The sequence below is a fragment of the Hyperolius riggenbachi genome, chromosome 3 (genome assembly GCF_040937935.1).
Source record: "Hyperolius riggenbachi isolate aHypRig1 chromosome 3, aHypRig1.pri, whole genome shotgun sequence".
NCBI classification, from domain to species: Eukaryota; Metazoa; Chordata; class Amphibia; order Anura; family Hyperoliidae; genus Hyperolius; species Hyperolius riggenbachi.
The window spans coordinates 353471304-353499156 of NC_090648.1; the positions used below are offsets into that span (position 1 = coordinate 353471304).

General features: G+C 44.0%; 1 protein-coding gene across 1 annotated transcript in view; it reads left to right on the forward strand.

Annotated features, from left to right (window-relative positions):
- F12 (coagulation factor XII) overlaps positions 1-22142 on the forward strand; it is a 79201-nt gene extending 57059 nt beyond the window's left edge. The window contains exons 11-14 of the mRNA XM_068277097.1: positions 10672-10808; positions 18865-19005; positions 19097-19245; positions 20996-22142. Of these exons, the coding sequence (XP_068133198.1) occupies positions 10672-10808; positions 18865-19005; positions 19097-19245; positions 20996-21151 (583 nt within the window). The 3' untranslated portion in view covers positions 21152-22142. The remainder of the gene's footprint in view (positions 1-10671; positions 10809-18864; positions 19006-19096; positions 19246-20995) is intronic.
- Positions 22143-27853: the final 5711 nt, after the last annotated feature.

A 27853-nucleotide genomic window follows, 5' to 3' on the forward strand; every position in this document is an offset into this window, starting at 1 on the left:
CAGCGCATCAATTTTTTTTCACATTTTGTTATGTCACAGCCTTATTCCAAAATGGATTAAATTCATGCGATGTGATGCCATGTGAATACTACATAGCACTGAACATCTATCTAGTCAGTTAAAAACATGACCTATTGCCTGCCATACCTGTGGAATCTTGACTTGTGAAAGGACTGGTAGATAGAGATGACTCGAACCTCAAATTTTGGATTCGCGAACCACGGACGCAAGCTTCCGCAAAAATCTGCGAACCGGTGAACTCGGCAAACCGCAATAGACTTCAGTGGGCAGGCAAATTTTAAAAACTACAAAACACTGTTTCTGGCCTCAAAAGTGATGGAAAGGATGTTTCGAGTGGTCTAACACCTGGAGGGGGGCATGGCGGAGTGGGATACTGTTACAAACCTGAACGTAGAAACTGGGATTGATCACAGTTTGCAGCAACACAGACACTAAGACAAGGAAATACTATGCAAAAATGTTTATTTACAATTGTGCATACACCATTATGCAAATTCAATGCGACTACATGTATAACAAACTATGTACAACACAGGAAATGCGGTGGCAACTATATACAAGGAGGCAACCACCACATGCATACACCATACAGACCAGGCAAGGCACAAACCCCCAAAACCCTATTATCATTATTATTATTATTATTTAGTATTTATATAGCGCCGACATATTACGCAGCGCTGTACAGTGTATATATATATATATTGTCTTGTCACTAACTGTCCCTCAAAGGAGCTCACACTCTAATCCCTACCATTGCCATATGTCTATATTATGTAGTGTAAGTACCGTGGTCTAGGGCCAATTTTTAGGGGGCATCCAATTAACTTATCCGTATGTTTTTGGAATGTGGGAGGAAACCGGAGTGCCCGGAGGAAACCCACGCAGACACGGAGAGAACATACAAACTCTTTGCAGATAGTGCCCTGGCTGGGATTCGAACCAGGGTCCCAGCGCTGCAAGGCGAGAGCGCTAACCACTATGCCACCGTGCTGCCCTATCTATCTATCTATCTAACTAAATATATATACAGGATATCCACACATATACACAGGACGAATATATATACAATATATAAACCAATCGCAGTACAAGAAGGCAGGCAGAAGTCATGGTCAGAACAAAGCATAAATTCAGCAACAATCAAGAAATCACGGTACAAAAGGAGCAAGTAATCGAGGTCAGACAGAATCTAGGTTCAGTAACAGTGTAACAGATATAGGAATACAGAATACCAGAGAACCAGGGTTGTCCAGATACTCAAGCTAGCGAGCACAAAGTTTTGGCACAGGTTGCTCCTTGCAGGGCTCTTATACAGGTCCTTCTAAAAAAATTAGCATATTGTGATAAAGTTCATTATTTTCTGTAATGTACTGATAAACATTAGACTTTCGTATATTTTAGATTCATTACACACAACTGAAGTAGTTCAAGCCTTTTATTGTTTTAATATTGATAATTTTGGCATACAGCTCATGAAAACCTCAAATTCCTATCTCAAAAAATTAGCATATCATGAAAAGATTGTCTAAACGAGCTATTAACCCAATCATCTGAATCAACTAATTAACTCTAAACACCTGCAAAAGATTCCTGAGGCTTTTAAAAACTCCCAGCCTGGTTCAATACTCCAAACCACAATCATGGGTAAGACTGCCGACCTGACTGCTGTCCAGAAGGCCATCATTGACACCCTCAAGCAAGAGGGTAAGACACAGAAATAAATTTCTGAACAAATAGGCTATTCCCAAAGTGCTGTATCTAGGCACCTCAGTGGGAAGTCTGTGGGAAGGAATAAGCGGTGCAGTGCTTTTCAGCGCTGCTAGATTTGGGCACAGCCAGCGCCGCCACAGACTATAATGGCAATCAGTCTATAGCAGCGCTCAGTGAGTAACGTCGGCTCCGTCAGAAGACGGAGCCGAAGTTGCTTAAAAAAACACAATAATTCGGCTTCCAGTGATCGCTGGAAGCCGAATTAATTCATTCCCCCACTATCCATGGCGGCCTGGAGGGGGAATAGTAATTAAAATGGCCCGGACTTGTGCAAGAAGCAGGATCAGCCATATACCGCTGTATCCTGCGCCCAAGGCTACCGGCGCCGATTTCAAATGTACTCGGAAAAGGTGTGGCAGAAAACGCTGCACAACGAGAAGGGGTGACCGGACCCTGAGGAAGATTGTGGGGAAGGACCGATTCCAGACCTTGGGGGACCTGCAGAAGCAGTGGACTGAGTCTGGAGTAGAAACATCCAGATCCACCGTGTACAGGCGTGTGCAGGAAATGGGCTACAGGTGCGCATTCCCCAGGTCAAGCCACTTTTGAACCAGAAACAGCGACAGAAGCGCCTGAGCTGGCCTACAGAAAAGCAGCACTGGAAGTTGCTCAGTAGTCCAAAGTACTTTTTTCAGATGAAAGCAACTTTTGCATGTCATTCAAGGTGCCAGAGTCTGGAGGAAGACTGGGGAGAGGGAAATGCCAAAATGCCTGAAGTCCATTGTCAAGTACCCTCAGTCAGTGATGGTCTGGGGTGCCATATCAGCCGCTGGTGTTGGTCCACTGTGTTTTATCAAGGGCAGGGTCAATGCAGCTAGCGATCAGGAGATTTTGGAGCACTTCATGCTTCCATCTGCTGAAAAGCTTTATGGATATGAAGATTTTATTTTTACAGCACGACCTGGCACCTGCTCACAGTGCCAAAACCACTGGTAAATGGTTTACTGACCATGGTATTACTGTGCTCAATTGGCCTGCCAATTCTCCTGGCCTGAACCCCATAGAGAATCTGTGGGATATTGTGAAGAGAAAGTTGAGAGACGCAAGACCCAACACTCTGGACGAGCTTAAGGCCGCTATCGAAGCATCCTGGGCCTCCACAACACCTGAGCAGTGCCACAGGCTGATTGCCTCCATGCCACGCCGCATTGAAGCAGTCATTTCTGCAAAAGGATTCCCGACTAAGTATTGAGTGCATAACTGAACATAATTATTTGAAGGTTTACTTTTTTTGTTTTAAAAACAAACACTTTTCTTTTATTGGTCGGATGAAATAAGCTAATTTTTTGAGATAGGAATTTTGGGTTTTCATGAGCTATATGCCAAAATCATCAATATTAAAACAATAAAAGGCTTGAACGACTTCAGTTGTGTGTAATGAATCTAAAATATACGAAAGTCTAATGTTTATCAGTACATTACAGAAAATAATGAACTTTATCACATTATGCTAATTTTTGGAGAAGGACCTGTATAAGGAGGACACAAATGTACACAGAGGGATCCGCAAACCGACCATTGGTTGAAAAAAGCTGGTATTCTTTATTCAGGAATTCCACATGACAAATGCGATAAAACCACAAGGTTCAACTGTTGAACCTTGTGGTTTTATCGCATTTGTCATGTGGAATTCCTGAATAAAGAATACCAGCTTTTTTCAACCAATGGTCGGTTTGCGGATCCCTCTGTGTACATTTGTGGACTAGCGTGGCTTACCTGATCCTGCACCCACTGGTTTGTTACATAGGGGGTAGAGCGTTTTGAACTTTCAAATTTCATAAGGAGGACACACCTGCTGCATGATTGAAGCCAAGTCCATAGAGAGCAACGTATGCATTGGCAGAGCTGTCTCCAGACAGCATAGAGCCACCTAGTGGTGGAACAATGATAGCTCAGGATGCACAAAGTCACCAGAGCCACCTGCTGGTGGAATAAAGGAAGTTCAGAGTTCAACACAATGCTGCCACCAGCAGGCAGGAAGTGGCATGACCAGATTCCTAACAGATAAACACCAAAGTCCCTGGGAAAATTACGGATTTGACGCAGAGCAGGGTTATAATCCCTAAAGGGCAGAAATCACATTGCATTCCTAAATTGGAGGCATAAAGTGCTTTAAAACATCTTGCGTGTGTATACATGGATCAGGTAGTGTAAGTAGTGTATTGCTTCACACTGACAGACCAAACTTACTGTGTAACGCACCGCAAACAGCTGTTTGTGTAGTGATGGCTGTGCTGGTGCGCACGATGGCGAGAGTGCACGCGATGTCGGTTTTCCAGCCCATATGGTCGGGTTGAGGTAGCTCAATGACAGAACAACAGTGACTGTCCAGCTGATCGAATTTGGTCTGTCCACAATGAAGCAATGACCTTATTATCTTGGGTGTGCCCCCTAACACACTCATATAGGTCATTGCTTCATTGTGATATGCAAGCCCCTTCACCATGGCAAGGTAACGATCACAAAGGGGAATTTACACATGTACATGCCTTTTGTTTTGTTGTAGCAGCCACAGTGCAGCCAGAAAAATTAGGCATGTACACACACCAGAAAAATTGTTATTCTTTTTGGCTGCTCCACTGCTAGCAGCAGCCTTAAAAATTCAGGAATCCACCTGGAGTCCTGGGCCCTGTTGGTGGTGGCAGAGAAGGCAGTCAAGCGCCCTGCAGGCAGATATGCTGTGTGGGGACTGACTTAGTCTTCGGGCAGGCAGCAGTAGCGTGCAGGCAGAGATGCTGTGTTGGGACTTACAGTCTTTGGGCATACAGTAGCCCTCCGGTATTCATGCCTCATTCATTTTAATAAAGGTGAGGTGCTGAACACTGTTTTTGACCTAGGTGAGTGGAGACTTCTCTTCTCAGTGACAATGCTTCCTGCTGCGCTGAAGATCCTTTCTGACAGGATGCTTGAGGCAGGGAAAGCCAGAAGTTTGATGGCAAATTGTGAAAGCTCTGACCAAAGGTCAAGCCTGCGCACCCAATAGTCCAGGAGTTCATCGCTGCTCAGAGTGTCTATATCCACACTTAAGGCCAGGTAGTCGGCTACTTGCCAGTCGAGGCGTTCTTGGAGGGTGGATCCCAAAGGGCTGAGGCGAGGCATTGGACTGAAGAAAGTCCGCATGTCCGACATCACCATCTGATTGCTAGAGCATCCTGTCCTTGCCTGCGTGGACATGGGAGGAGGAGGAGGATTACTGGCACCTGTTTTCCATTATGCTGTGACATCACCCTTAAATGCACTGTAAAGCATACTTGCCAGCTTGTTCTGCAAGTACTGCATCCTTTCTGCCCTCTTGTAATTTGGTAACATCTCTGCCACTTTGTGCTTATACAGAGGGTCTAGTAGCGTTGCCACCCAATAAAGGTCTTTCTCCCTGAGTTTTTTTATACGGGGGTCCCTCAACAGGCTGTACAGCCTGAAAGACCCCATCTGCACAAAGTTGGATGCTGACCTACTAGTCATCTCCTCTTGCTCTTCCTCAGTGATATCAGGGACGTTCTCCTCCTCCCCCTAGCCATGAACAATACCACGGGAAAGGTGAGAAGCACAAGCCCCCTGCGATGCCTGCTGTGGTCGTTCTACCACCTCCTCCTCAAAGCCACCTTCCTCCTCTGACTCCTCTTCCCCAGACGACTCCTCCTCCCCCCTCCTCTGTGATGCTGCAGGTGTTGATGACAAATCTGGTTTTGGTGATGTTTCAAACAACTCTTTCTCCGTTTCCTGTTCATGCTCCTCTACAGCTTGATCCACCACTCTATGCATGGCACACTCAAGGAAGAAAGCGTATGGGATCAGGTTGCTGATGGCACCTTCACTGCGATTCACCAGGTTTGTCACCTCTTTAAACAGACACATGAGCCTGCAGGCATTATGCATGAGTGTCCAGTACTTCGGCCAGAAAATCCCCAGCTCCCCAGAGCCTGACCTTTGACCATAGTTGTACAGATACTCGTTGACGGGTTTCTCCTGTTGTAGCAGGCGGTCAAACATGAGGAGCATTGAATTCCAGCGAGTCGGGCTTTCACAAATCAAGAGCCTCACTGGCAAGTTCTTTCTGCACGGATTATCGGACAAGCGTGTTATGGCCGTGTAGGAACGCCTGAAATGCCCACACACCTTCCTGGACTGTCTCAGGACCTCCTGTAAGCCTGGGAACTTACACACAAATCTTTGCATTATAAGATTCAGCACATGTGCCATGCAGGGCACATGTGTCAACCTGCCCAAACTTAAAGCCGAAATGAGATTGCTGCCGTTGTCACAATCTTGCATGACACCGTCGTACCTTGCATGCGGAATAGGCCCTGGGGATGTGCAGTTTGAAAGGAGAACGCAGCAGTAGAGTACCACTCAGCCGAGGAGGATGACAGCGAAGAGGATGTAGCAGGAGGAGTAGGAGGAGAAGTAGAGGAGGTGGCAGCAGGCCTGCCTGCAAGCCGTGGAGATATCACCACCAAGTCCGCTGCACAGCCCGGTACTCCATGCTTGCCAGCGGTCACCAGGTTGACCCAACATGCCGTATAAGTAATGTACCTGCCCTGACCATCCTTTGCAGACCAGGCATCTGTGGTCAGATGGACCCTTGACCCAACGCTTTGTCCCAGAGATGGCACCACTTGCCTTTCAACATCACGGTACAGTTTGGGTATCGCCTTTGTTGAGAAATAATTAGGGCCTGGTATCTTCCATTGCGGTGTCCCAATCGCCACAAATTTTCAGAATGCCGCAAAGTCCACCAGCTTGTATGGTAACAGCTGGCGGGCTAACAGTTCCGCCAAGGCAGCCGTCAGACACCGGCCAAGGGGGTGACTGGCAGACAGCTTCTTCCGCTCAAAGATTTCCTTAATGGACACCTGGGTGCTGTGGGCAGAGGAGCAGGAACTGCTCAAGGTGAGAGGCAGACAGGAGGAGGGTGGCTGTGAAGGTGCATGGGCAGCAGAGGATAAAGCGGCTAAAGATGCTGCACCTGGAGGAGGAAGAGGAGGCGGAGGGTGGCTTTGCATTTGCGTGCTGCTTTTCCTCATGTGCTCATCCTATTGGTGTTTGTACTTATTGATCAAGTGCCTCCGTAAGGCTGATGTCCCTAGGTGGGTGATGCTTTTTTCACGACTCAATTTTTGTTGGCAGAGAGTACAGATGGCATTGCTGTAATCTGAAGTAGAGACACAAAAAACTCCACACTGGTGAGCTGTGGGTTGTGGTGGTGGCATCAGCTGATGTTGAAGGGCGTGTTGGCTGGCTGTCCCTAGGTGGCGATACATGCCGCCGGATACTGCCACGAGCTGTTTCTGACGAGCTCCCCCTGCTTCTTACAGCAACTCGTTTCCTCCTCTCTGACTCCCCCTCTGAACTGTCCCCCTGTTGGTCTTGTCTATTGGGAATCCACTTGACATCCATGGCAGGATCATCATCATCATCCTCCACAGCTTCTCTTGTATCAGACACTTCCAAAACTGCACCAACAACACGACCTTGAACAGACCTGCCGGGTAACCTGCCCCTGCCTGTTATTTTTTCCATATTGGTGGTGGTGGTGGGGGTATGCAGTAGTACTAACAATATTCAATAGTGGTAGACAGTGTGTGTAATCACAAAGAGGCACACAATCAGTGTCAAATACACAGCAGCTGTGTGTGCGTGTGTTTGTGTTTGTATCACTATCACTGGGCTATGTACTTTAACACACACATAGAGATATCCTATATAGTACTTTAAATCACAAATAAAGTTGCAAGCTTAGCGCTGCTTATGATAGACAGTGTGCTGGCTTGTAATAGATAGAAGACAGTAGAACTGCAAGGCCCAGCAATGACTGTGGCCTACCCTGTATGCAGTGCGTCACACACACACACACACACACACACACACACACACACACACACACACACACACACACACACACACACACACACACACACACACACACACACACACACACACACACACACACACACACACACACACACACACACACACACACACACACACACACACACACACACACACACACACACACACACACACACACACACCTCAAAAGGGTTTTTGTTTTGGGGTGGTTTCAGCAATAAAGAACAGCCTAGCTAACTGTCCCTGTCTCTCTGTGGGCTGTATGCAGTGCCACCCACAAAGGGAGCTATGGTTTTAGTACGTTCAATCACAGATACAGTGAAAAGGTGTGCACTGGTATAATGGAGTGTGCTGTCACACAGGTACAGAGGAAAGGTATGCACTGATATAATAGAGTGTGCTGCCAGTGGTGGGACTAAAAATCCCAGCTGGCCTGGCTGGCAACTGTCTGTGGGCTGTATCTATATGCAGTGTCACCCACAAAAACAGCTATGGTTTAGTAAGTTAAATCACAAATACAGTGAAAAGATATACAGTGTGCTGCCAGTGGTGGGACTACAAATCCCAGCTGGCCTGGCAACTGTCTGTGGGCTCTATCTATGCAGTGTCATGCACAAAGACAGCTATGCTTTAGTAAGTTAAATCACAAATACAGTGGAAAGATATGCAATGGTAATACAGAGTGTGGTGGGCCTGGCACAGTGCAGCATCTAGGCCCAGCTGCGACAGACAGGGCTATATCTATGCCTGTCTGTGTCACACACAAATAAATAAGCACATCAGAAGAATATTAGCTCTCAAAAGAGCTTTTGTGGGGTGTTTTCAGCAACAAAATTCAGCGAGGAGCAAGCTAACCACAGCCTAACACTTTCCCTAGCTCAAAATGTCTTTCCCTTCCTCTCACTACAGCAGCATCAGCAGACTGAGAACATGGCCAATGCGTTTTTATAAGGGGGGCGGGGGTCTGTGAGTGAATGCAGCCTGATTAGCTGCCATGTGTCTGCTGACTGTGATGTAGAGGGTTAAAGTTTAACTCAATGACAAGGTATAGGTGGCGGGTCGAACGCGCTATGTATTCGCTACCCACCGCGGGCGTGGGTAGCTTCTTTGGGGAAGATAAAGGTGAATGTTGTATTGGCTACCCTTAGCCCTAGAAGTGCAGCAACTCGTCTCTTATAGAGGGACACTATTTATCTATTATTAAAATATGCAAGTAGGCCACAGAAAAGGGAGGTGCATTAATCAAGTCAAGACATGAGAGCATGTGCGAACCCATCTTTTGCATTGCAATAGTCCAGCCGTGATGTGATGAAGGCATGGACTAGGGTTGAAAGATTTGCTGGAGGTAGGAGTTGCTAAATTTTTTATTGTAAAGACCATGTTGCAAGTCCTTCCATATTTTCCAAGTTAATCATCCACCATTGCTCAAGAACATGTCTGATATCTAAATTACAGAGACCACATCTCATTTGTGAACTATGTCTACTAGCAGGCTGAAGAGACAGTGAGCCATATGCGATTCGAGGTGATAAGAAGCTGGCAGTTTACAAGCTTCTCATCAATGGACATCTCTACAGGTTTTACCAGAAAATTTAATTGCTGACTTCACCTGAGCGATGCCTAAGCGAAAAGAGCCTGACTCTATTTGTCTGAGCGTTGCTCGTGGGTTGCTGGGCAATGGGGAGTGAGGTTTTGCGTGGTGGAGCTGTCCTTCAGCACCATGGCACTGCTACCTCGATCCCATGGGAGCTCTCCTGCACCCATTGCTCACTGCCACTTCAGCCCCAGGCACCCTGGAGCTCATCTGACATCCACCTGCTCCGCTCAGCTACTCTGCTCCGCTTCTGACTGCTAATACAGAACACTGGAGCCTCAGCAAAGCACCTACAAAGCTCTTGCCGGTGCTAGTGGACCAATGAGAATCTTCCTAAGAATCTCTAGGGTTCTCATGTACGTAATCATGTAACTCCTGCCAGGTCACTGAGAAGAGGTGCCCGCAAGAACAAAGACAAAGAACACAGCGTGAGGAGGAGCATGCTGGCCAGTCAGGTGAGCCATTCCCCAGGCAAAGACCCTGTGGATGCCTTGTCAATCGGGGGCAACACAGGGTGTGACCTTCAGCCGACGCTGGGGCCCAGGGCAATTGGCCAGTTTGCCCCTATGGAAGCTGGCCTTGCTAACACTTCTAAAAGGCTAATAGCTGATTTGCACACAGAGGATGGTCTCAAATTAGGACATAGATAGTCTGTGGTCTGTAGTTCCTGAATCAATCTTTCTATATTTAAAAGTTGACATCACCAGTTGTTCCTTCATAGTAGCAGTTCCATGTGCAAACAGAAAGTCAGCATACAATGCATGATAACGCACTTCCTTAAAGAGGAACTGTCGCGAAAATCTTAAAATGTAAAACACATACAAATAAGAAGTACATTTCTCCCAGAGTAAAATGAGCCATACGTTGCTGTCACTCACAGTAGGTAGTAGACATCTAACATTACAGACAGGTTTTGGGCTAATCCATCTCTCCATAGGGGATTCTCAGCATGGCCTTTACTCTTTATAAAGACATTCCCTGAAAAAGATTTATACAAAGATGCTGGCCAAACTCCCTGCTCGCTGTACACTATTTTGGCAGTTGGACGGAGCAACTGCCATTCACTAAGTGCATTTAAATAAAGAAAACCCTGAGAACCCCTGTATGAGAAGATGGGCTAGTCCAAAATCTGTCATTAATGACAGATTTCTACTTCTTATTGTAAGTGACAGGGATATGGGAGAAAAGTAATTTATGGCTCATTTTACTCTGGGAGAAATTTGAAGATTTTCGCAACAGTTCCTCTTTAAGGACTTGGCCTGATTTGGCTTCAAGGCCCTTGGAATGAATGCACTGCCCTCTCAGATTAGTTACACCATTGAAGAACATGGATAATTACTTTTCCAGACATTTTCAAACACAAGGCTTAGAATGTGGCTTATTGTTTTCATAATGTGAACCATCAGCTTTTCTAAGCATGCATTATTTTTCAGACCCAGTTTGAAGGATATCACTGTGGTGCTTGGACAGAATCTATTCAACACAACAGACCAGCGGACAGCAGTGTTCCAAGTGCAGAAATACATTATTCATCAGCAGTACTCCGAATTTACTTTTCAGAATGATATAGGTAATGTGTCATCTGCTTGATATGGTTGATTAATGTAACTGAATGTGGAACTACTTTACTCCTGATTCTAAAAGAAAGGCCACAAGAGTGCATTGGTGCTGAGGGATCTGTTTGTATGTTTCAAAGTGTCAGGACCTGGCCCAGTACTCAGATTTACTGTACTCAAGTCCAAAGCACCAAAATAAAATGGAGTTCTATTGTCCTTCCACACTGATAATGACACTGTCTGAGCAGACAGGTTTCCATACAACAAAACTAAAGTTTGCCTTCTTAAAACAGAAGGTATTTGCGATAATGCAGGTTGGAGTGAGCATGTGATGTCTCCCACGATGCATCACTGGTGATTATGCAAATCCACCTTTGTTGGCCCTGTAAGCTAACAGGGAGCTTACCAGGACAAAAAAGGGATGAGTTGCACATTCAGCAGTGATGCATCATGAGGGACATAATAGCCTCACTCCAACCTGAATTATCGCAAATACCTTCTGTTTTAACCACTTCCCGACCGCCCAACGCACAGAGGCGGCCGGGAAGTGGACCCCGCAATGACCGCCGCATGCACAGAGGCGGCGGTCCTTGTAGGGGCATGGGCGGCGCGACGCGTCATTCGTGACGCGATCGGCCGCCGGGGACTGGCTCCGCCCACCTCGCGCTGTAACCCGCCGGCTGTTCGGAAGCGCCGGCGGGTTACTAGCACCCGGATCGCCGAATACAAAGTGTATAATACACTTGTAATGCATGTGACAAAAAAATAAAATCTTCTATGAACTCACCATACTCCTAACGGAATACCTTGGGGTGTCTTCTTTCTAAAATGGGGTCATTAGTGGGGTTCCTATACTGCCCTGGCATTTTAGGGGCCCTAAACCGTGAGGAGTAGTCTTGAAACAAAAATGACCTGTGAAATCCTAAAGGTACTCATTGGACTTTGGGCCCCTTAGCGCAGTAAGGGTGCAAAAAAGTGCCACACATGTGGTATTGCCGTACTCAGGAGAAGTAGTATAATGTGTTTTGGGGTGTATTTTTTACACATAGCCATGCTGAGTGGGAGAAATCTCTCTGTAAATGGACAATTGTGTGTAAAAAAAAAATCAAACAATTGTCATTTATAGAGATATTTCTCCCAGGTCATTTTAGGATTTCACAGGTCATTTTGCGACATTTGGTTTCAAGACTACTCCTCACGGTTTAGGGCCCCTAAAATGCCAGGGCAGTATAGGAACCCCACAAATGACCCCATTCTAGAAAGAAGACACCCAAAGGTATTCCGTTAGGAGTATGGTGAGTTCATAGAAGATTTTATTTTTTGTCACAAATTAGCGGAAAATGACACTTTGTGAAAAAAAACTATTAAAATCAATTTCCGCTAACTTGCGACAAAAAATAAAATCTTCTATGAACTCACCATACTCCTAACGGAATACCTTGGGGTGTCTTCTTTTTAAAATGGGGTCATTAGTGGGGTTCCTATACTGCCCTGGCATTTTAGGGGCCCAAAACCGTGAGGAGTAGTCTTGAAACAAAAATGACCTGTGAAATCCTAAAGGTACTCATTGGACTTTGGGCCCCTTAGCGCAGTTAGGGTGCAAAAAAGTGCCACACATGTGGTATCGCCGTACTCAGGAGAAGTAGTATAATGTGTTTTGGGGTGTATTTTTACACATACCCATGCTGAGTGGGAGAAATCTCTCTGTAAATGGACAATTGTGTGTAAAACAAAAATCAAACAATTGTCATTTACAGGGATATTTCTCCCACCCAGCATGGGTATGTGTAAAAATACACCCCAAAACACATTATACTACTTCTCCTGAGTACGGCAATACCACATGTGTGGCACTTTTTTGCAGCCTAACTGCGCTAAGGGGCCCAAAGTCCAATGAGCACTTTTAGGCTTTACAGGGGTGCTTACAATTTAGCACCCCCCCCAAAATGTCAGGACAGTAAACACACCCCACAAATAACTCCATTTTGGAAAGTAGACACTTCAAGGTATTCAGAGAGGAGCATAGTGAGTCCGTGGCAGATTTCATTTTTTTTTGTCGCAAGAAATGGAAACTTTTTTTTTTGTCGTCACAAAGTGTCATTTTCCGCTTACTTGTGACAAAAAATAATATCTTCTATGAACTCACTATGCCTCTCAGTGAATACTTTGGGATGTCTTCTTTCCAAAATGGGGTCATTTAGGGGGTATTTATACTATCCTGGAATTCTAGCCCCTCATGAAACATGTCAGGTGGTCAGAAAAGGCAGAGATGCTGGAAAATGGGAAAATTCACTTTTTGCACCATTTTTTGTAAACTTTTACCCAAACCAATAAATATAGGCTGAATGGTTTTTTTTTTATCAAAAACATGTTTGTCCACATTTTTCGAGCTGCATGTATACAGAAATTTTACTTTATTTGAAAAATGTCAGCACAGAAAGTTAAAAAAATCATTTTTTTGCCAAAACTCATGTCTTTTTTGATGAATATAATAAAAAGTAAAAATCGCAGCAGCAATCAAATAGCACCAAAAGAAGGCTTTATTAGTGACAAGAAAAGGAGCCAAAATTCATTTAGGTGGTAGGTTGTATGAGCGAGCAATAAACTGTGAAAGCTGCAGTGGTCTGAATGGAAAAAAAGTGCCTGGTCCTTAAGGGGGGTAAAGACCACGGTCCTCAAGTGCTTAAGAAGGCAAACTTTTGTTTTTCTTGACATTTTAGTAAGAGGGCTTTTTGGTCCTTTTGTATCCCCTTACACACTCCTAGGAGTTCTGGTTCACCGTGAGCTTGCTGGGTAGTCTGTAACCTACAACAAAACATACTGTTTTTTTTCCCTCAAACTGACTCATGTGCACCTCACATGAACGCTTGCCAGTGGTAGATGCATTAACTGTCACCTGCTCCTGTGTGTATGCTGGCTTTCATGAGCATGCATATGGTAGTGGTTTAATATTTACCTAGTGCCACACCAACTTTAGTAGGTCATTAGGCAGATGTCATGGTACATGTGGCAGTTTTGAAGTAACCCCATAGCTGCTTATGACTTGATAAATACAGGGAGTGCAGAATTATTAGGCAAGTTGTATTTTTGAGGAATAATTTTATTATTGAACAACCACCATGTTCTCAATGAACCCAAAAGACTCATTAATATCAAAGCTGAATATTTTTGAAAGTAGTTTTTAGTTTGTTTTTAGTTTTAGCTATTTTAGGGGGATATCTGTGTGTGCAGGTGACTATTACTGTGCATAATTATTAGGCAACTTAACAAAAAAGAAATATATACCCATTTCAATTATTTATTTTTATCTCAACATTCACAAATATACATTTCTGACATTCAAAAACAAAACCAAAACAAATCAGTGACCAATATAGCCGCCTTTCTTTGCAAGGACACTCAAAAGCCTGCCATCCATGGATTCTGTCAGTGTTTTGATCTGTTCACCATCAACATTGCGTGCAGCAGCAACCACAGCCTCCTAGACACTGTTCAGAGGGGTGTACTGTTTTCCCTCCTTGTAAATCTCACATTTTATGATGGACCACAGGTTCTCAATGGGGTTCAGATCAGGTGAACAAGGAGGCCATGTCATTCGTTTTTCTTCTTTTATACCCCCTCCTACGCTGTGGAGTATTTGGACGCGTGTGATGGAGCATTGTCCTGCATGAAAATCATGCAGACTTCTTTCTGTACCACTGCTTGAAAAAGGTGTCTTCCAGAAACTGGCAGTAGGACTGGGAGTTGAGCTTGACTCCATCCTCAACCCGAAAAGGCCCCACAAGCTCATCTTTGATGATACCAGCCCAAACCAGTACTCCACCTCCACCTTGCTGGCATCTGAGTCAGACTGGAGCTCTCTGCCCTTTACCAATCCATCCATCTGGCCCATCAAGACTCACTCTCATTTCATCAGTCCATAAAACCTTAGAAAATCAGTCTTGAGATATTTCTTGGCCCAGTCTTGACGTTTCAGCTTGTTTGTCTTGTTCAGTGGTGGTCGTCTTTCAGCCTTTCTTACCTTGGCCATGTCCCTGAGTATTGCACACCTTCCAGTGATGTTGCAGCTCTGAAATATGGCCAAACTGGTGGCAAGTGGCATCTTGGCAGCTGCACGCTTGACTTTTCTCAGTTTATGGGCAGTTATTTTGCGCCTTGGTTTTTCCACACGCTTCTTGCGACCCTGTTGACTATTTTGAATGAAACGCTTGATTGTTCGATGATCACACATTAGAAGCTTTGCAATTTTAAGAGTGCTGCATCCCTCTGCAAGATATCTCACTATTTTTGACTTTTCTGAGCCTGTCAAGTCCTTCTTTTGACCCATTTTACCAAAGTTGCCTAATAATTATGCACACCTGATATAGGGTGTTGTCATTAGACCACACCCCTTCTCATTACAGAGATGCACATCACCTAATATGCTTAATTGGTAGTAGGCTTTCGAGCCTATACAGCTTGGAGTAAGACAACATTCATAAAGTGAATAATGTGGTCAAAATACTCATTTGCCTAATAATTCTGCACTCCCTGTACAAGAAAAACGGCTGCTACAACCACCCTATACATACCCATCCAATCAGGAGCAGATAAGTGCTTCAAACCATGGATATCGAAAGGAAATCACGCTGCACCATTGGCTTGGTTTCAAAGTCCAATCTTTATTGCGACATCAGTAGACACAGAGGATAAAAGCTCACGTGTATGAAACTAAGCCAATGGTACAGCGGGATTTCCTTTCGATATTTATGACCTGATAACTGCTGACCCCAATTCTCCCTCTAGATGGCCTTTTGCATGCACAACAACCAAGTGGCAGTTGATTGCCAGTCGCTGGGCAGCTGAAGCTGAATAATGCAGTGTTTAATCAGTGTTGTAAATTATCCCTGAAACTCTTAGGGCCCATATCCACTGCTGCAAATTTGCAGTGTTTCCCTGCATGTGATTTAGATGGGGAATCACAGGCTATTATTGAAGTCAATAGGCTGCCATCCGAATTGCATGCAGGGGAAAAATGGACTGCATGCCGCATACATTTGGATGCGAAAGTTTAGGCAACCTTGTTAATCGTCATGATTGGCTAGCAAGGAAGGGAACACAATGATTAGCAAATTATTTAAACCCCATATTTTTGACAGTACAAAGATACATATCAAATGCTGAAACTGAGAAATGTATTTTTTTTATCAATAATATTGAATATCCTCATTTTGAATCTGTTGCTAGCAATGTATTAAAACTTACAGGGCAGCAAAAGACTGGAACAGTTGTGTTATGCAGGATAAAAAAAAACAACACCTGATGCAACACATTCAGGGCCGGATTTACCATAAGGCATTGTAGGCACGTGCCTACAGGCGCCTGATGATGGAAAGGCGGCTCACCCCCCTTCCCAAGTGCCTTCCTCCCTACCTATGCAAAGTCCTGAGTAGAGTGTAAATGAGAGGATACTCACCTGGGTCTCAGCATTCCACTGACCGGATCTCCCTTCACTTTGGGGCATCTCTAGCTATCTAATACTTGGGGCACCTTTAGCTATTTAATACTGAGGATAGCTCTAGCTACCTAATACTAAGGGGCACCAGTAGCTACCTGAGACGGCAAGAGAAGTAAGGCAGAAGTGACAGCTGGGACAGACAGCACACTTGCAGTGCGATTCGGTGTTTGTAGGTTCATAGAGGGCAAAGTCTAGGTTGCCAGGACGTCAGTGCCTATAGGCTCCTGTAATATAAATCTGGGCCTGAACAAATTACAACTAATTGGCAATTAACAATTAATGACTAATTAGCAAGTAAATTAACAAGTCAGCAACATGACTGGATATAAAAAAGTGCATCCAGGAGATGCTGGGTCTGTCTGAGGCAAAGATGGGGAGGGGAACACCACTCTGTGAAACAAAGCACAGACAAAAGGTGAAACATAAAACCACAAATAATTTGAGGATTTTATTATCTACAGTGCACATACCAGAATTTAAAACATTTTGAGAATCGGAAGAAATCTTTGAGAATGGGAGATTTTCCTTTCAGCATTTGGTTTCCTCAGTTTCTAAAAGTTTTCAGAGGTTTGTTCTAAGAAGAGGTATTGCAACACTGTAGCAAACATGCTTGTTTTTTTTAATGAGTTGCTGGTATCAAATTGAGCATATATTTTAATAAAACAATATTTTTTATAATTTGCTTTATAGTCCTTGTACCACTTTCTATTAAATGTAGGGTTTCTAGGATTTGCTGATCATCACTTTCTCCTATTTACATTTTACACAATGTCACTACTTTTTTTGTCTATGTGGTTGTAGTCACATATCCCAATTCCCTGGGTCTGTTTTGCAGTTTTGGTTACTTTTATGGACAGGATAGGGTTATTTCAGGGTTATTAGTTATGATTAGGTTAAAATAAACTAGATGTTACTAATTTCAGTGTTTAGTGAATGCTAGCAAACATTTACACAAATTAAAGGGCATAACTGTATATTTTGTACCCCCATTTGTTTATTCCAATGTACCTTTTTCTGAGGTACAATTTCCTCTTTGGGATCTAAATTCCTCTGTCCCTCTCTCTTCCTCTTGTGTCCCTCTTTCAGAACTCGTGTACAGATCTATGTAAATACATTTTTCTACTGACACTTAATGTTATTTCTATCTTTTATGTTGTATGTTTTATGTTCGCTTCTGAATTCTTTCTTATATCAGTGACTAGGGGTGTGGCATAGGCATGATTAGAAGTGTGGCAGGGTTGTATCATAAAGTGTCCCTCTTTCTTATCTTAAAAAGTTGGGAGGTATGATAATGATAATTATCTTCATTAGGAGTTTGTGTTCAGTTTATGTGCAAGGTTAGGGCTGTGGGGAGGGTTATGGTTGGCAAAGGAGATTTGAAAGGTTAAAGAGACACTGAAGCGGAAAAAAATATATGATATACTGAATTGGTTGTGTAGTACAGATATTTACTAGAACATTAGTATCAAAGAAAATATTCTCATATTTATATTTTCAGTTATATAGTGTTTTTATAACATTGCATCAGTCTCTAATATTTGCAGTTTACACACTACTCAGCATTCTAAATGATTTTACAGAGCAGCCAAGTGAACTATTGACCTGTCCTCTGGAGAGAAAAAGAAAATACAATGACTGACAGTTGAGATAACAAGCTTCAGAACACAGAGCTCTCTGCGACTTTGAAAGTCGTGGAGCTCAATGGCTCTTTTGCATAGATAACAACTACCGTTTCTTAACTCTTCCTGCACTGGAAACAATATTAGACTTATGTTTCTGTTCCTAATGTTTTATTTCTTAGCTGTACTACACATACAAATCATTATAAAATATATATTTTTTTTGCTTTAGTGTCTCTTTAACCACCCTGGCGTTCTATTAAGATCGCCAGGGCAGCTGCATGAGGGTTTTTTTTAAATAAAAAAAAAAATATTTCATGCAGCCAACTGAAAGTTGGCTGCATGAAAGCCCACTAGATGGCGCTCCGGAGGCGTTCTTCTGATCGCCTCCGGCGCCCGGAATAAACAAGGAAGGCCGCAATGAGCGGCCTTCCTTGTTTTGCTTAGATCGTCGCCATAGCGACGAGCGGAGTGACGTCATGGACGTCAGCCGACGTCCTGACGTCTGCCGCCTCCGATCCAGCCCTTAGCGCTGGCCGGAACTATTTGTTCCGGCTGCGCAGGGCTCAGGCGGCTGGGGGGACCCTCTTTCGCCGCTGCTCGCGGCGGATCGCCGCAGAGCGGCGGCGATCGGGCAGCACACGCGGCTGGCAAAGTGCCGGCTGCGTGTGCTGCTCTTTATTTCATGTAAATCGGCCCAGCAGGGCCTGAGCGGCACCCTCTGGCGGTAATGGACGAGCTGAGCTCGTCCATACCGCTAAGGTGGTTAAGCGTGTTTATTTGGGGTTGGTAGGGATTCATTAACAAGAAAATGTGCTGTAAATTAGCTTCCCCCATATCTAAAGCAGAGATCATTTTTTTGGGAATCTGGTGCTACAGTTCAGAGTATGCCTTATGTACACTATCCTCTAATAATTTACCACATTCTGTTGACTGCTTTGGTTCTCTCCTCAGCCCTAATGAAACTGCAAGATGTGAATGGAGTCTGTGCACAGTTCTCCCAGTTTATACAGCCCATATGTTTACAGCAAATTACCAAGGCAACTGGATCTGTACAGCACTGTGAAGTGGCTGGTTGGGGACACCAGTACCATGGTGAGTAGACATCTGAAATATGCTGACATTTGCAATAATATAAAATGATTCAGGGAAAGTTCCACATATCTCTTTCCTTTTGTATCTGCAGGAGCTGATTATTATGCATTATTTCTCCAGGAAGCCCACATGCCAATTCTTCCTTTGGCACAATGCCAATCTCCTTTTTCTCATGGTGATAAGATTTTGCCAGGAATGTTCTGTGCTGGCTTTATGGAAGGAGGCGTTGATGCATGCCAGGTACGTTCTTAGTACATTCTAAACCCATACAGTATGGGGGAGATTAAGCATTTTTTTCTACTCACATCAGCCAATCAAAATACTTTCTAGTTATGTGACTTAAAGTAAATCTCAAGTGTTGGAAACAAGTATATTTTTACATACCTGGGGCTTCTTCCAGCCCCCCGTAGCATCTGAGATCCATTGGTGACCTCCTAGTCCCCTCTGTAATGGTGCTATCACCCTATGCTCTGTCCCAGCCTCGCACACCTCCTGGATCATGCTCCCCATGCATTCTGTGCATGTGCAGTATGTAAAACTTGCAACTGCGCATGCTCAGAATACTCCCAGCCATGGTTGATTGACAAGGTACGTGGCCGGCACCGTGCATGCCCCATAGTCCACAACTACGACCAAATACGGATTTTAGTTGGGGTGACAGTGGCACAATGGAGGGGACTGGAAGGACGCTGAAGGACCCCAGGTAAAAAACACTCAACCTCCCCACCTCCTTAAAGAGGAGCTGTTAGGTATAAGGTCTCAGAGAAAATAAACACATATATCAGTAGCTAAAGATTGGCTGTACTTACATTACATATGCATTTCACTGTCCACGTTTGGATTTCACAGAATTTGTATATAGTATATGCAGAGAATGATGCTCCTGACAGCCCATGGCAGGTTCCATGTTTGTGAAGCCAAATGTGTCGTCATGTCCTGCCTGCTTCTGATCACAGAGGAGCTAGTACAGAATAACACAGTGTGCAGTGAATATTAATGAGCCATGTGGCTAGGAACAATAGCGGACTGCTGCAGAGTAATCTTCCCGGAGATTTATCTGTGCTGTGGCTGGACTGCTTTAGAAGCTGCTGAAACTTGATCCCGTCTTCTCCTTAGCAGCCGAGGGGAGGGCCCCAGAATGCTTTGCAGTATGGAATGCGGCTTGCGTCCTCCTTAGGAGCTTAGATGTGCTGATAAGCACACATTAAATGTAAGAGAGATCTTTATCTTTAGTAATGTCTTTTTGGCTTCTGTCTAAACTGTTTAACACAGGAGAATAGAGGTTTAAATTAGCTTCTGCAGCCTGACAGTTACTCTTTAACAGTTCTTTTAAATCACAGAAAGTCTAATTTATGGAATCAACTTGCCAGAACTAGATTTTTCTTCTGGGGGCAGAGGGCCGACGGAGTAGAGCAGGAGTGATGTCATGCGGGCGAATGGGAGGGAAGATCCCTTAGCCAATTCACCAAGTGGATCGCTGGCCGAGGGGGTCGGGAACTGCTGTACCCATGATGAACATAGCTCCCAACTGTCCCTCTTGTGGAGGGACAGTCCCTGTTTGGGAACCCAAACCCTCTGTGCATCTTTCTTCCTCATGTGTCCCTCTTTCAGGACTGACATACAGATCTATGTTAATTTTCCTACTGAAAAATGTGTTTAATTGACTTATTCCCATCCTTTAAATGTATATATTGTTTTATTTTCAAATGTTAATACGAAGGAAAAGGAACAGGAAAAAAGGACCTGTGTGGTTTGAATTATAAAACAACATATTTTTTCCTTTGAAATCTTTGTGGTTTGCGTGATTAGGGGGTGTGCTGGGGGTGTGATTAAGTGTGTGGCTTAAGTGTCACTCTTTCTTATCTCAAAAAGTTTGGAAGTATAATGATGGATTCTTGACAGAGATGATCATTGTCAGGTGCAAAGTACAGTAAAGTGTAATATACTTTAAAAAAAATGACTTGCTTCTTATTATACATTATCTCTGTAGGGAGACTCAGGAGGCCCCCTGGTTTGTGAAGTGGATGGCATAGTGCATCTATTTGGCATTGTCAGCTGGGGATCTGGCTGTGCTGAGGAGAACAAGCCTGGTATCTACACTGATGTCTCCAAGTACACTGACTGGATCATAAACAACATGGTTTAAGTTTTCCAAGGCATTGAATCCATCCCAGAACTGCTTATTCTGCGACTACTGGTGGAGAAATTTACGTTTAAAACTTGCTCAAGTTGATGCTAACTTTACCAAAACCAGTTACATAATGATCTGCTTGTTTGTATATACAATGGATGTCGAAAAATTATCCTCTTCATACTGTTCACATTGTATTGCATTGCAGCTTGAAACTAACACATAACAAAATCATTTTCCAGTTGTTTTTACTGAGTGAAAATCATAACTGTCAAGTGAAAGGTATAATAGCAAAAAACAAACAAACAAACAAAATACAAGAGTGAGGAGGAAACTGAAGAGGCTATCTTTCAGGTGGTAAAAATTGTTCAATCTCAGGGAAAGGAGGAGCCTGGTTAGTGGTGGGAAGGATGCGAAGCAGTGCAGTGTGCATTACTCTGTATTGTGCCTACTGTGGCAAAAGGACAAGTCATGTCGCCTTTTGGTAGCAGGAAATTTGGACGCCCGCTAGCGATTGAACTTTGAGCATCGTCATAGGTGCAAACTGAAAAAGTGGTAGTGGCAGCGCCTAATAAATAGCTGGCACTAGGTCCAGTCCCTGATGTTTACCCCCCCCCCCCCCCCCCATGCCACTATTTCAATGGACGATTGGCAGCAGGTGGGTGGTCAACGCTAGGCTTGGGGGAGTTGGTAAAGGTTAGGCCTCCGGTAGGGTGTTTGTGTGGGGGGGGGGGGGGGGGCTGTGGTTAGGGTTAGTTGTCAGGAGGGAGGGTCCTGTGCGGGAGTAAGGGTTTAGCTATAGTAATGATCCTTCTTTACACTTTAATAGTAGAATTTACAGATATTCTACTATTGGCTTTCTTTGGTGCCCAAAATTCCAGACGCCCTTTTATAATGTACCCCCTATCTGTGCACTACATGCAGTAGATTATACTTATCATAATATTTTCTCAATTTAGTTTGCAGGATATAATATTATAGTATATAAATAAACATCTCTATCAAAGCTGTTGTAACTGTCTTTCTGTAGCATGCAATTTACATAATTGTGTCAAATCATGCATGCCTTTGCACTAGCAGGCTAAACCTGCGTTATGTTATCCTATTTTGCCGCAAGGGGCTGCAAAAGCAATAAAAGTCTATGGAGACTTTCACAATTACTGCAGTGCCTTGCAGTGCGCTGGGAGTGTCCGATTTGATGCAAGGGCATCAGCGCGTTACCGCAGGGTGCTTGGGGTAATGGTATATTATATGGGCGATGCGCATAGTGTAAATGACGTGCGTGAACTAGCGGGAATCCCAGTGACGTACTTCCAGCAAGCAGTACGTCACTGAGCGGGGGCGGCACTATGCATATGACCCTGTCAGGGTCATAGGTTTGTCATTTATTGCATTGTGGTGGCATGCAGCAGCGGCATCACATCCCCACTCCAACGCAAATAATAGATGTAAAACTGGCCTGAAAATTCCTCTAAACACTCAACACTAACTACAGACATCCTTATTTCCGTCTAGACAATATTAACAAGTCATTTTTTGTTCACTTCCAGGAAGAAGCACAGTTACTGTATATAAATTAGCATTGTGTAAAAATAACTTCCTTATTTGTCTATTAGAGCATACACTCTCTCCCTCCCCCATCTCTCATGAGAAGCAGTAAGGGCTGCTTCCTTCTCAGGGGATCGATGGCCCCCTCTTTTTGCCACATATCCTCTGTGTGCAAACATGTGATGATGTCATTGTGAGTAGTATGTTGAGACTGCCAGCCTTAGCATGAATAGAAGTTGTAGAAGTGGTGTAAATGGGCAGGCAATTCAGGGCAAGGAGAAGGGCCACCATTGATTTCAACTCAGTTGCTCTCAACAGCATCTCAATTGGAAAACAAAGGATCCTGGCGGAGGTGAATAACTTTCTAGAGGTATAAGTTTTTCTCCCTAGTTTTTTTTACATATAAATATACTGCTTACTTGCTAACTAAACAAAGCTAGGAGGATATACGTAGGTCACTGTTATGTAGACCAGAACCATTGCTAAGCATCTTAAAGACCTACAGCAACAGAGGTCTCACAAAGCAAGTACACATTCATCTGGTCCTGACATCTTGGACCTTTAACTGGGTTCAGGACATTGGGTTGGGGCTGGTTCATACTGGTGGAAAACACAAGGTTTTTTTGTCTGCTGACAAAAGCATTGTTGAAAAGGAATCTAAGGTTGTTCCATTCAAGTGAATAGAAGCGTTTTTTTAAACAACAGCAGTTGGCGCTGTTCATATCAACGTGGTAGATCCCGTTGTCTTATCTCATCTTGGACGCTACGTGTACAATGAGAGGTCAGTTGCTTTTGCTGGCATTGCGGTTGAACATCAGAAAACACCAACAAGCGACAGCAAACAATTGCAAATGTTGATTGGCAGAGCCCACAATGCTGTTTTACAGGAAGTGACACAAGAACAGCATACAGCGAACTTAAAGGGGTACTATAGCGAAAAATTGTAAAATTTAAAATATGTGCAAACAGACAAAAAAGAAGTACGTTTTTTTTCCAGAGTAAAATGAGCCATAAATTACTTTTCTCCTATGTTGCTGTCACTTACAGTAGGTAGTAGAAATCTGACAGAAGCGACAGGTTTTGGACTAGTCCATCTCTTCATTCACAGCAAGGGATTCACAGCAAGGCTTTTATTGTTTTATAAAGATATTCCCTAGAAAGGATTTACACAATGATACTGGCCAGCTTCCCTGCTCGCTACACAGTTTTCTGGCAGTTGGACAGAGCAACTGCCATTCACTAAGTGCTTTTGAAAATAAATAAATCCTGAGAATCCCCTATGAAGAGCTGGGTGGGAGAAATCTCTCTGTAAATGGACAAGTGTGTGTAAAAAAAATCAAACAATTGTCATTTACAGAGATATTTCTCCCACCCAGCATGGGTATGTGTAAAAATACACCACAAAACACATTATACTACTTCTCCTGAGTACGGCGGTACCACATGTGTGGCACTTTTTTACACCCTAAGTACGCTAAGGGGCCCAAAGTCCAATGAGCACCTTTAGGATTTCACAGGTCATTTTGCGACATTTGGTTTCAAGACTACTCCTCACGGTTTAGGACCCCTAAAATGCCAGGGGAGTATAGGAACCCCACAAATGACCCCATTCTAGAAAGAAGACACCCAAAGGTATTCCGTTAGGAGTATGGTGAGTTCATAGAAGATTTTATTTTTTTGTCACAAGTTAGCGGAAAATGACACTTTGTGAAAAAAAAACAATTAAAATCAATTTCTGCTAACTTCTGACAAAAAATAAAATCTTCTATGAACTCACCATACTCCTAACGGAATACCTTGGGGTGTCTTCTTTCCAAAATGGGGTCATTAGTGGGGTTCCTATACTGCCCTGACATTTTAGGGGCCCTAAACCGTGAGGAGGAGTCTTGAAACAAAAATGACCTGTGAAATCCTAAAGGTACTCATTGGACTTTGGGCCGCTTAGCGCAGTTAGGGTGCAAAAAAGTGCCACACATGTGGTATCGCCGTACTCAGGAGAAGTAGTGTAATGTGTTTTGGGGTGTATTTTTACACATACCCATGCTGAGTGGGAGACATATCTCTGTAAATGGACAATTGTGTGTAAAAAAAAAATCAAACAATTGCCATTTCCAGAGATATTTCTCCCACCCAGCATGGGTATGTGTAAAAATACACCCCAAAACACATTATACTACTTCTCCTGAGTACGGCAATACCACATGTGTGGCACTTTTTTTTGCAGCCTAACTGCGCTAAGGGGCCCAAAGTCCAATGAGCACCTTTAGGCTTTACAGGGGTGCTTACAAATTAGCACCCCCCCAAAATGCCAGGACAGTAAACACACCCCACAAATGACCCCATTTTGGAGTCCGTGGCAGATTTCATTTTTTTTTTGTCGCAAGTTAGCAGAAATGGAAACTTTTTTTTTTCTTGTCACAAACTGTCATTTTCCGCTAACTTGTGACAAAAAAATAATATCTTCTATGAACTCACTATGCCTCTCAGTGAATGCTTTGGGATGTCTTCTTTCCAAAATGGGGTCATTTGGGAAGTATTTATACTATCCTGGAATTCTAGCCCCTCATGAGACATAACAGGTGGTCAGAAAAGTCATAGATGCTACAAAATGGGAAAATTCACTTTTTGCACCATAGTTTGTAAACGCTATAACTTTTACCCAAACCAATAAATATAGGCTGAATTGTTTTTTTTTTAATCAAAAACATGTTTGTCCACATTTTTCGTGCTGCATGTATACAGAAATTTTACTTTATTTGAAAAATGTCAGCACAGAAAGTTAAAAAAAACATTTTTTTGACAAAATTAATGTCTTTTTTGATGAATATAATAAAAAGTAAAAATCACAGCAGCAATCAAATAGCACCAAAAGAAAGCTTTATTAGTGACAAGAAAAGGAGCCAAAATTCATTTAGGTGGTAGGTTGTATGAGCGAGCAATAAACCCGGAAAGCTGCAGTGGTCTGAATGGAAAAAAAGGGTCTGGTTCTTAAGAGGGGTAAAGCCCACGGTCCTCAAGTGGTCCTCAAGCTTACAAACAGAAAAATATAAAACAACCTCTAAGGACTTTAAACAGTGTTAAAATCTTCACTGAAAATCGGCTGATGCTTGTGTTTGGAAAAACATTGGCATTCAAACAAGATGGCGAGCAGATGCCCTTCTGAACCAGCCCTAACTGTTGTCATCAGTTTCTACCCTGGTGCCATTTCATAGCCTACGGTAAAAATTACATTGAGATGAAGCAAGACTGTTATTAGGCATACATTTTAAAATGGCACAGGCAAACTTGGGCACAGGGTGATGTGGAAAGTTGGCTTACCCTGCTCCTACTAAAAGTCTATGCTAAATACTATTGCCCCCATCCCTCCATACCATTCCCCTCCGAGTTGTAGCAACTAGGGGGGGAACATATGATTTGGGCCGATTTACCTTGTTTTTTTTTCTAAATTGAGCTCCGGCTGCTGCCAGCGCCCATATTAGTCACTGAGTGCGGCTATGGTTGTAATTTTCATTACGGCCTATGGCGGCGCCCAAATCATCGGCGCAGCGCTGCTCCAAAATTAACTGATTTGGTCGTTCGTGAATATTTTCTCCTCTGCTGTGTGATCGTTGAGGGAAATGTTCCAACCCTCTGTTTGCAGATAAGCTGCAGCAGATAAACAACGATTGACAGGTTATGTGGTGAAAGCTTAACCACTTAAGGACCAGGGGATTTTGCTGTGATCTGTGCTGTGTGGGGGTGGGGGATTTGCGGGGGTCTGATCGGCTATCTGCGTTTTGAAGGGGGGGGGGGGGCTCCTCAAAGCCCCCCTCCGCAGCGATTTCCGCCCTCTCTGCCCTTCCCTCCCTCCCCCTCTCGCTATGTGCTGCGTAGGACGAATATCCGTCCTGCGCCGCCTAGGATAGGCTTCAGCCTATCAGATGCCGGCGATCCCTGGCCAATCAGAGGCTGGAGATCGCCGATCTCCTTTACAGCGCTGCTGCGCAGCAGCGCCGTATGATGTAAACAGCAGGGATTTCTTCCCCGCGTGTTTACATTTAGCCTGTGAGCCGCGATCGGAGGCTCGCAGGCTGTTCACGGAGACACCCTCCGTGAACTGACATGGAAAGGCCTATCGGCGTTAGGCGGTCGTTAAGTGGTTAAAGGACAACTGTAACAAGAGGAGATATGGGGGCGTATTTATTTCCATTTAAATAAAAGTTGCCTAGCAATACTGCTAGTCTGTTTGGCTGCAGTAGATTCTGAATCACACCAGAAACAAGCATGCAGCTAATCTTTTCAGATCTGACAATAATGTCAAAAACACCTGATATGCTGCATGCTTGTTCAGAGTCTATGGCCAAAAGTATTAGAGACAGAGGATCAGCAGGATAGCTAGGCAACTGGTACTGTTTAACCACTTCAGGACCACAGGCTTTACCCCACTAAAGACCATGCCATTTTTCACAAAAAGGGCCACTGCAGCCTTAAGGCCTTGCTGCAGGGCCGCACAACTCAGCACACAAGTGATTCCCCCCTCCCCCCTTTTCTCCAGAGACCAACAGAGAGCTCTGTTGGTGGGGTCTGATCGCTCTGCAGTTTTGTTTTGTGTTTTTTATAAACATTTGATTTATTTCATAATATTTTTCCCTATTTTTTTATTTTTTATTTTGTAATCCCCCCTCCTTCCCACAGCCAGCCAATCAGTGTGATCGGCTGTCATAAGCTTCAGCCTATGACAGCCGATCACTTTTGTGCCACCCAGGGAGACAGCCGTGTCACACGGCTGTCCCCTGCACAGTGCTGCCATAGATTGCAGCGCTGTACCCTGCTAAAAGACAGTGGTTTCGCTGTCTAACAGTCTCCTAGCGGCAATCGCCGCTGGGAGACTGATGGCAGAGCGGAGCTCCGTTATCCATGTGGAGATGCGTGCACATCGGCATGCGGAATCTCCTGAAAATCCCCACCCTAGGGCTTGACGCCAATTGACGTTAGGCGGTCCTAGGGCTGCCGCCTTGATCACGCCCATTGGCGTTAGGCGGTCCTTAGGAGGTTAAAAGGAAATAAATATGGAAGCCTCCATATCCCTCCCACTACAGTTATCCTTTAAAATATCATGTAAAACATTTAAATTAGTAACAGAGACAGCAGGGTTCTAGTTGTCTATCCCAGAGGCATTGTTGGCCAAAT